At 68.1% G+C, this 8,503-nt stretch overlaps 3 protein-coding genes across 3 annotated transcripts; all 3 read right to left on the minus strand.

The window, feature by feature from the left end:
- On the minus strand, positions 1 to 915 carry MNEG_9831 (60S ribosomal protein L38; the record flags this gene model as incomplete). Its single annotated transcript, XM_014041696.1, has 3 exons — positions 1 to 23; positions 633 to 816; positions 913 to 915. The coding sequence occupies 3 exons, from the start codon at positions 913 to 915 to the stop codon at positions 1 to 3; spliced, it is 210 nt and encodes a 69-aa protein (XP_013897150.1).
- Positions 916 to 1,967: 1,052 nt separating this feature from the next.
- MNEG_9832 (hypothetical protein) lies at positions 1,968 to 4,503 on the minus strand (the record flags this gene model as incomplete). The annotated part of the gene is made up of 6 exons (XM_014041697.1): positions 1,968 to 2,347; positions 2,593 to 2,695; positions 2,945 to 3,058; positions 3,303 to 3,430; positions 3,607 to 3,789; positions 4,326 to 4,503. 6 exons carry the CDS (start codon positions 4,501 to 4,503, stop codon positions 1,968 to 1,970), a joined length of 1,086 nt encoding a protein of 361 aa, XP_013897151.1.
- A 533-nt stretch (positions 4,504 to 5,036) lies between these two features.
- On the minus strand, positions 5,037 to 8,266 carry MNEG_9833 (hypothetical protein; the record flags this gene model as incomplete). Its single annotated transcript, XM_014041698.1, has 5 exons — positions 5,037 to 6,149; positions 6,367 to 6,813; positions 7,164 to 7,421; positions 8,051 to 8,147; positions 8,256 to 8,266. 5 exons carry the CDS (start codon positions 8,264 to 8,266, stop codon positions 5,037 to 5,039), a joined length of 1,926 nt encoding a protein of 641 aa, XP_013897152.1.
- Between the last annotated feature and the right edge of the window lie 237 nt (positions 8,267 to 8,503).

Consider the following 8,503-nt stretch of genomic DNA (forward strand, 5'->3'; position numbering starts at 1 on the left):
TCAGATCTCCTCGACCGCCAGACCTGCGGGGAAGGCAGAGCGACGGCGTGGCAAGCCGGGGGTGAGGCTGGCTTTTTGGGGTGTGCGTCACTGCGGAGTGTGGGCACAGGGCCGGCAAAGGCCAGTGCCAGCTGCCTGAACGCGAAGACCATGTGGATGGCTCGCATGGCTTCAACTACACAAATATAAGAACTGGAAGACTGCTGCCGCCTGCTGCCGCCTGCTGCCGCCCGCGTCGACACAGCTGCGGTGCCCCGGGTGCCACTGTCGCTGATGCCGCGCCGGCCGGTCATTGCTGCTGATTGCGGCTAGTGCCGCCCGCGCCGCTGCCGGACCAAGGAGAGCTGTACGTAGCTGCTGGATATGTAGCACTCGAGCGCCTTGCCTCCACACAGAATCGAGAACGGGCACGGCGCTGCTGCTTGGCGATTTGCAAAAATGTGCGTCCGCCTGATTATTGGTGTGCGCACGTCTGCAATAGAGCTGAACTTGTTTGTGTGGGCCCTCTTTCACTGACTTATGCTCTTTGGTTCAAGTACAACGCGTTGCTGCACGAGCAATACCATTGTGTGCCGCTGCGAAAGCGCCGCTGCTTGCGCCGCTGCGCGAGCAGCGCTTGCCAGCCCGCTCACCCGGGGGCAGAGACTGCTTGAGCTTCTCGGCCTTGTCCGCGTCGGTCACGCACAGCGTGTACAGGTACTTGCTGCAGCGGACCTTGAACTTGGTCTGGCCACGGGTCTTTTTGATCTTCACCGACCGCGCATCCTTCCGACGCGCCGTCAGGAGGAACTCCTTGATCTCACTAATCTGCTTGGGCTGCAGGGACGAACAGAGGGGCCCTCATTCAGGTGTGTCGGTGGCAAGCGGCAAGCACCACCGCCCTCAGCAGCCGCCCTGCAATGCATGGCGCACCATCTTTGCCACGTGTGTGTGGCTCCGCCACAAGCAGGCTTTGAGGAAGAGGGCGGGTGCGATGCGCGAGTCGCGGTTGGTGCAGTGCCGGAGCCACGCGGGCGGTGCCCGGTGCCGAAAGGCCACGAGGGCGAGCGAAATGCGCGCTCGATATGGCGCCCAACCTAGCATATGATTCCCAGGCTGTTAAGATGCACTTCTCTGCCCCGATCCTGCTCCTGCAGCGAAGCCGTGGCAACACGGCATGTGACCGTTGAGACTCAGCTACCGGTGTTGTTTGCGCCGGCATGGGCGTTTCGAAACACATGACCCTGAGGCCTGGACCGCCCAGGCCCAAGCAGCAGACACTGCCATCTCCCATTCATGCGGCTTGCACCTCATTTGAGGGAAGCTCGAGTGTGCGGTCATCATTTGTCATGCCCCCCCCCCCTGCTGCGGCGGCACGCAAGCCGGCGTGCATGGCTCGTAGGGACAAGGGCCAACAGGCGCCGCAGGAGCGGTGCGCGCCTGCACCCGTGCGTGGTGCGGTATACCGTACAGCGTCCCGTGGGTCGTCCTGGTTTGAGGCCTGAGTGATCCCCAAGAAGCTTCCCTAGCTTTGATGTTTTGGTCGGGATGATGTTTTGCAGTATCCTTCATATTACCGGATTCACAGGAATGCCAGTCAAGGTCGCACACACGTCGCAAGTGCAATGTCACTTATGATGATGACCAAAGCAGCCCCCGTGCTGATCACCCGTCGGGATGGGGGCGGGTGCCGGTTGAACAGCGTGGGCAGGGTTGTGGGTGGTGAGAGCTTTGTCGAAAGTGCCGCTTGGAATCGATGCACCAAGTCACCTGCATGCTCATCCCAGGGTTTAAAAACTGCGATTGAAAGGTACAGCACACACTACCTGCTTGACGGAGTAAAGAGGCTGGTGGTTGAAAAAGGGCTGGGGGCGGAGCGCATGAGAGGACGCGGGTGAGGGTTTGCACTCATCCTCGAGACGTTTTGTGGCGCCAAGTGCGCCAAGAGCATAACCACCTGCAGAGCGTTGCAAATATCTGTTCTTCAACTAAGCCGGTGCCGAGCGTCTGGCATAGACCGAGTAGTTGAGGGTCAACCCCAACGGGCACGCCACCACCACCCTGAACCCTGCAGCCCGCAGCAGCTCAACCACCGCCATCGTCCGGCCCCCGTCGCGCGGCGGCTGCGTGGGCAAGCCGATGGCGCTGGTCTCCTCAAATCGCACAGCGTCCCCGTCGATCCCGCCGCCGCGCGGGCCCGGCAGCACGATCTTCGCCATCTTTTCAAGCGGCGGCGGCGGCGGGGACTCTGGGTTGGCGGCGGCGGCGGCCTTGTAGGCCGCCATGGCAGCGCGCGCCTCGGTGAGGGCGTCGGCCAGGGGGCCGGGGGCGGCGTCCGTGAACGGGCTTGCACCCTGGTCAAACTCACCTGAGGGGGAGGGCGGGGTTGCACAGCGCCGTCGAGATGAGTGCGTGCGTTGGGCGCGCGTGTGTGGGTGCAATACTGCGTTGCATAAGTGCACCGCTTTCCTGCTTCTACATTGGGGCAGCTTAGCCCCTTCATGCCAGGGCAACCCCCTTGAAGGACAAGCAAGCTGCGCCGCTCCGCACCCCGCGCCACAGCCACCCCCTGAAACGACAAGCAAGCCGCCTGCGCCGCGCCGCGCCGCGCACCCGGCAGGCAGTCGTGCACCTCCAGCACCACCTGCTGCACCCGCTGCAGCAGGGCGGGGCTGGCCCCCCGCAGCACGTCCAGCTCAGCGCCCTCCACGTCCACCTGGGCGGGGAGGGGCGGGGCGGGCGCGAGGCGGGGGCCATGGATGCCAAGGACGCCCATTATTTATCACGACCACACCCACAGGCTTTGTTGAGTATGAGTGCAGCGGTGCGGGCGAGCGCCGACCTGGGAACGTGCAGCCGCCGTGGGTTGGGGCCCGCTGTTCACAGAAGTCACCCAGTAGCGCCAACTGTCACCGTCACGCACCACCCCCCCTCAGCCATTCTTTCGGCATCGTTCGCCGCCGACCTTGAGCAGCGCGACGGGCCCCTCCACCCCCGCCTCTGCCAGCAGGCCGTCCAGGGTCAGCGCGCGGACGTCAAAGCTGCGGGGCCCCTGCAGCGTCTCAGACATGAACCAGCCCTTTGAGAGTTTGAGGGTTGGGGATGTCGAGGGGACATGGATAGAGGGTTGGAGAGGGTTTGGGGCACGGGCAGGGGGGGTTTCACGGGCAGCATGCGTAATGCAGGTCGGCACGTGTGGATTGCCAGATGACCAAAGGCCAACCACAAATTGACACCGCACAGCCCGCAACACCCAGCCTGACAAACCCCGACACCCGCCCCGGCCCTGGCCTTTGCTTCGGCCGGCCCGCCCCTTGGGCAACCGAGCGCGCCTGCATGGCGACCTTCTCATCGGGCACCAGGGTGCTGTTGCCGGGCGCAGAGGGGTACCAGGTGAAGGGCAGGGTGCCGGGCGCTGACGTCACCGCTGCGTTGACCAGCGTGACATTGCCTGGGAGCAGCGCGCCGGCGGCGCGCATGGTGGTGGCGCACGCGCGCATTTCAGGGCTGGATGGTGCTGGAAAACCACCAGGTCCACCCTACACTTGAGGAGGCCGTGGAGTGTTGAGAGTATCAGGAGCCCGCCGCAGAGCGCCCGGTTCCCCCGTCGCGGCACGTTCTGCTCACCTGGGTAGGGCGGCGCCAGCGCATGCCCATAGTCTTTCCGGTTGAGGTCGAAGAACGACCCAGCCCCCTGGCCGTCGGAGCCGAGGAGGTTTGCCTTTAAAACTTCAAAGGTAGGCGGCGCCGGCTCGGCGGCGACGTAGCGCACGCCTTGCGCCTTTGAGAGCGCGCGGATGCCAAACGTGCCTGCAGCGCACACGTGTGGGGAGTGTGCCGGGGTCTGCGGCCGCCACGGCAAAGGGTTTAGGGTTTGCGGCTAGCTGGCGGGCGCTGCCAATGCTGAGCACGAGTGCTTCTGGCGGGTCCGGCAAGGGAGCGTGTGTGTAAGGGAGGGAGCGTGCAACCAGCTAGGGGGCCGGCGTGCGGGTGCACGCTCCGACGCGCGCGTGTGCGCGCACCGATGTTGGCGCCGATGTCGACGACTGTGTCACCTGGGGCCAAGCTGATCCCGTGCTGGAAGTACTCATCCGATGACAGCACCTCCTTCAAGGCAGATCGTACAACGTGGTTGCGCCGGAGGTTTGAGGGCGCGTGGCGCGTCTGGCTTGCTTAGCGCAAAGATGCAGCCGCGTGCGCGGGTCCTGCCACCCCTCAACAGCAGTGGGCACTGCTCAAACAAGTGACGCTGCGGGTGTGTTGCAATCCAAATGCTGCAGCCGGGCGATTCGAACATTTCGGGGCCGGGGCGCAAGGGGAAAGGCGCCGGCGGCAAACCGCGCCACCGGTGACGGTGGGAGCGGACTTTGGCACGAGCAGCGGTGCAAGCGCCCTCCGCACGCGCATGGCCACCTGCACGACGAAGTTGGTCTCCCAGCCCGTCGATGGTACCATCCAAATGTCGACGTGGCGCCCATCGCCCAGTGTCGTGGACAGGCGCTCAGGTGGTGAGAGATCGGCCATTGCTCACTCGGCCCCTATACACGAAACACGTGTAACATAAAGTTGAGTTTGGGTAACGTCTTTTACTAGCCACGTACCGTTCAACCATGTAACCTGGAACTACGGTACCCACAAGCGGCCGTGACGGTGCCCGCCAGCGCGCAGAAGGATGCGGTGAAGCGCGGCCGAGCCTGCCCCGCAAAGCCAGGGCTGGTCGGTCCACCCCTTTGTCAATAAGGCGTCCTGCTTACTTGCGCCTGCATGCGACCCGCGGCTCGCCCGGCCCCATCCTAGGGCTGTCATCCCGAGCCTGCAGCGCGAAGCATCTGGTTGACCAGCAGTTGCAGCAGGCCGCATGATTTTGACCATCTTGTGCGCTGCCGCATCGCCAAACGCTACAAAGCACTGCCAAGCTCGTGTTCAGCAACATTTCGTCATCTCTTCCGCGAGTTACAGCTCACGTGTGGACCACACACCCCATCATCTCTGCGATTTAAACCACCGGGCTCACGCCCACCCGCGAACGCGCGGCCGCCCCCGCAGCCGCCCGCCCCTCACAGCAGGCAGAACTGCGTGTCCGGGTCCCACAGCACCTGCAGCGCGTCCGCGCTCGATGCCCGCGGCCCCCGCATGTACACGGCCTCCCCCACCAGCCCAGACAGCACCGCCGCCAGCCGCCGCTCCCGCCCCTCCCCCGGCGCGCAGCCGAGGCGGCGCGCGAGGTCGGGGGCGGCCGCGGCGCCGCCACACTCCTCCAGGGCCCGCAGCACCGCGTCCTCGCTGATGCCCGCCCTGCCCTCGCCCCCAGCCCCCCAAACCTGCCGCTGTGGCTGCACCTGCTGCTGCTGCTGCTCGTGGCAGCTGCCGTCCGCAGCCGCCTGGTGCGCCCGCTTGGCGGCCGGCTCCCCGGCACCCGGCCCTGCGGGCTGCTCGCCGAACGGCGCGTGGCGCTTGCCGCCCGGCGGCAACCTGTCTGGCTGCTGAGAGGCGCCGTCCGCGGCGGCGGGGTGGAGGTTGCTAGCGTCGCTGAGGGGCCCGTCCTGCGGGTGCGCCGGCGCCCAGTGCTGCCATTCGTTGATGTGCTGCTGCTGCTGCTGCTGCTGCTGCTGAGCTGGCGTGCTCTGCGATGCAGCCATGCTCGCCATGCTCAAGTCGAGCTGCAGGCTCCCCTGGCTGCCGCCGCCGCTGGCTGCCTGCCCCGCCTGCTGCTGCTGCTGCTGCTGCTGCTGCCGGCTGCTGCCCCTGGCAGTCCAGCAGCTCGGCAGCCCGACGCTGCCGACCGGCGCCGCATCAGGGAAACTGAATGTGGAGGGGTCCGGCTGGCTGTCAACCGGCATCGGCTGCTGCTGCTGCTGCTGCTGCTGCTGCTGCTGCTGCTGCTGCTGCTGCTCATTTTCGTGCCCTTGCTCCTCGTCATCCTTGTCCCAACTGCCCTCTCCAGCGGCGCACATTGCCGCCACCACCTTGATCGTCCCGTTCCCGACGCCGTCCGGCAGCGCCTGCCGCACCGCCCACAGCCCGCGCGCGCCCCGCGCGCGCAGCGCCGCGCCTACGCGCGCGGCGGTCTCGTCCGTGACCTGCGCGTCGGCCGCCAGCTGGCGCGCGCTGCCCGCGGCCGGGCCCTGCGCGGCGATGACGTCAGCGATGTACCCGACCACTTGGGGGGCCTGGCGGTTGGTGGTTGGCGGCGGTTGCAAGGTGGCTTTGGGGCTTCCAGGACGATTCTGCAAAAAAAACCGCCGGCAATTGGAGCGCGAAGCACCTGCAGCCTTCTTGCAAGGCAGGTGGTCAGGGCGGCAAACGCGGTCAAGTCGGTCAGCAGTGCCATCGCCACGCCCTCCTGCCGCAGCCACGCCGGTGGGCCCGAGGCGCCCCCCGGCGCACCGCCAGCTCGACGCCACTCCCAAGAGCGCCCGCCTGCGCCAGCGGCAGCCCCTGCAGCCACCGCCGGTGGACCTCCAGAGCCTCTGGCCCCGGCGGCTGCAGCACGCGCGCCAGGTGCGGCGGCAGGGGGCGCGGCCCCTGCTGCTGCTCCCCCCGCTGCTGCTGCTGCTGCTGTTGCTGCTGCCCCTGCTCCTGCTGCTGCTGCTGCTGCTGCTGCTGCTGCCCCTGCTGCTGCTGCCGCTGCGCTGCCGGCAAGTCGAGATCATCCTCTGGCGCCTCCTGATCTACCAAGTCCACCGACCAGGCAGCAATGGTGTGGCCCGCCGCCGGTGCGCCCGCCGGGCCCGGGCCCGGGCCCGCGCGTGCGGCCGCGAGGGTCGGCGAGGCGGCGGCTGCGGCGGCGAGCTCGTCAGGTAGAGCGCCTAGCGCCAGGGCCGCACCTACCGCCTGCGGGGTTTCGGGGTCGGCGCGGCGGGGGCGAGCAAGGGGCGCACAGAGCTCGGGTGCGTGCTGTGATTGGCTGGCACACATGACGGCGATGCGGCCTGAGGAGGAAGCTATGTGCTGGGCGCGCGTCAACCGCCACCCCGCGCCGGGAGCCTGAGCTGCAGAGCGCGCAGCGCAGGAGTCTGCCCCAGCCATCAATTGGCCGCGCAGCCCCCGCAGGTCCATGGGGGTCGCAAGTAGTCGCCCAAGCTCTGTGGTTTCCAGAGCACCCGGGCTGTCGCGCCACCTCAGTCGTCCGCGATCTGCGCGGATGACATGAGACCCGCCCCTCCACATCCAGATCACCTCACCTTGATCTGGCCGTACCCCGCCGCCTCCCCCACCCGCTCCTTCGCCGCCCGCAGGTTCGCCACCTCCCCGCCGCTCAGCAGCGCCGCCCGCACGCGCCAGATCAGGGCGCCGGCCCCGCCTCCGCCGCCGCCGCCGCCGCTGCCGCTGCCGCCAGCGCTGGGGCCGTCTGAGAGGCCAGCCTCAGCCAGCAGCTTGTGGAGGCCCTCCGGGTGGTGGTATGCCACCCCCTCTGCCAGGTACCCCAGGACCGTCGCCACCTGGACGGGTTAGGGGGCGAGGACGAGGGATGACGTCATTCGGTGCACGGCTCGGGCGCCGGCGGGAGCTAGGGCACGCAGGTCGCAGTGTGCAGGGCCCGGCAGGCTGCAGGTTGTGGGGGCGCGGGGGTGCCGGCTGATGCCTGCGGAGCCGGCCGCCCGGCTGCGTGGGCGGGCGCGCGCCTGGATGGGCTTGGGCCTGTTGGTGGCAATGGCTTCGGCGCTCTCCCCCGCCTGCCATCTCTTCAGGGCTTCCAACGCCGCGCCCTGCATGTGTGTGCGCGCGTGTGTGTGTGTGTGTGTGTGCGCGCGTGTGTGTGTGCGTGTGTGCGTGTGTGCGTGTGGGAGCGGGGGTGGCGTGGGGCGGAGGGGACGGGGCAGGGCGCAGGAGGGCCGGCGTGCAGCAGCAGGTTGGCGAGCGCCTGCATGACAGGCGGGGCTCGGCACGGGTTGCAGCGCACGCCAGTTTTTCGCTATATTTGGCCAAGGGCCGTAGGCTGCAGACAGCAGCAGCAGCAGCAGCAGCAGCAGCAGCAGCAGCAGCAGCAGCAGCAGCAGCAGCAGCAGCAGCGGCAGCGGCAGCGGCAGCAGCAGCGACAGCGCCAGCAGCACCCTGTCCAGCCCCCCACCTTGGGCTCCCGCAGCACCCCCGCCTCCTCCAGCCGCGCCAGCAGCTCGGGGTCGGCTGCGGACGACGGCGGCGGCAGCGCGACGCCGCCTGCGCGCCTGCGGGTCGCGGGGCGGGAGGGCCGGGGAGCCGGGCGTTCGCCAGGAAGGCGGGCGGGCGCGTCAACAAGCGACAGCGGCTGCGGAAAAAACACAGCTGCTCGTGACCATGGATGCATGGGGCGTGAGGAGGGTGGCAGTGAAGCCATGCTGCAGTGCTCGGCCGGCCCCGCCAGCTGGGGGCCCTCCCAGAACCCGCCCCCGTCCACCCGCGCCGTCCCCCCCCCCAACCTGCGGCCACCGCTGCGCGCCCCGATCCACTCGCTCTTCACGTCCTTCAGAAACCGGCTGCGCCCGCAGAACTCGGCCAGCGCCGCCAGCAGCCGCGGGCCGAACAGGCGCTGCGCCTCCCGCCC

Source organism: Monoraphidium neglectum (assembly GCF_000611645.1).
Source record: "Monoraphidium neglectum strain SAG 48.87 unplaced genomic scaffold scaffold02079, whole genome shotgun sequence".
NCBI classification, from domain to species: Eukaryota; Viridiplantae; Chlorophyta; class Chlorophyceae; order Sphaeropleales; family Selenastraceae; genus Monoraphidium; species Monoraphidium neglectum.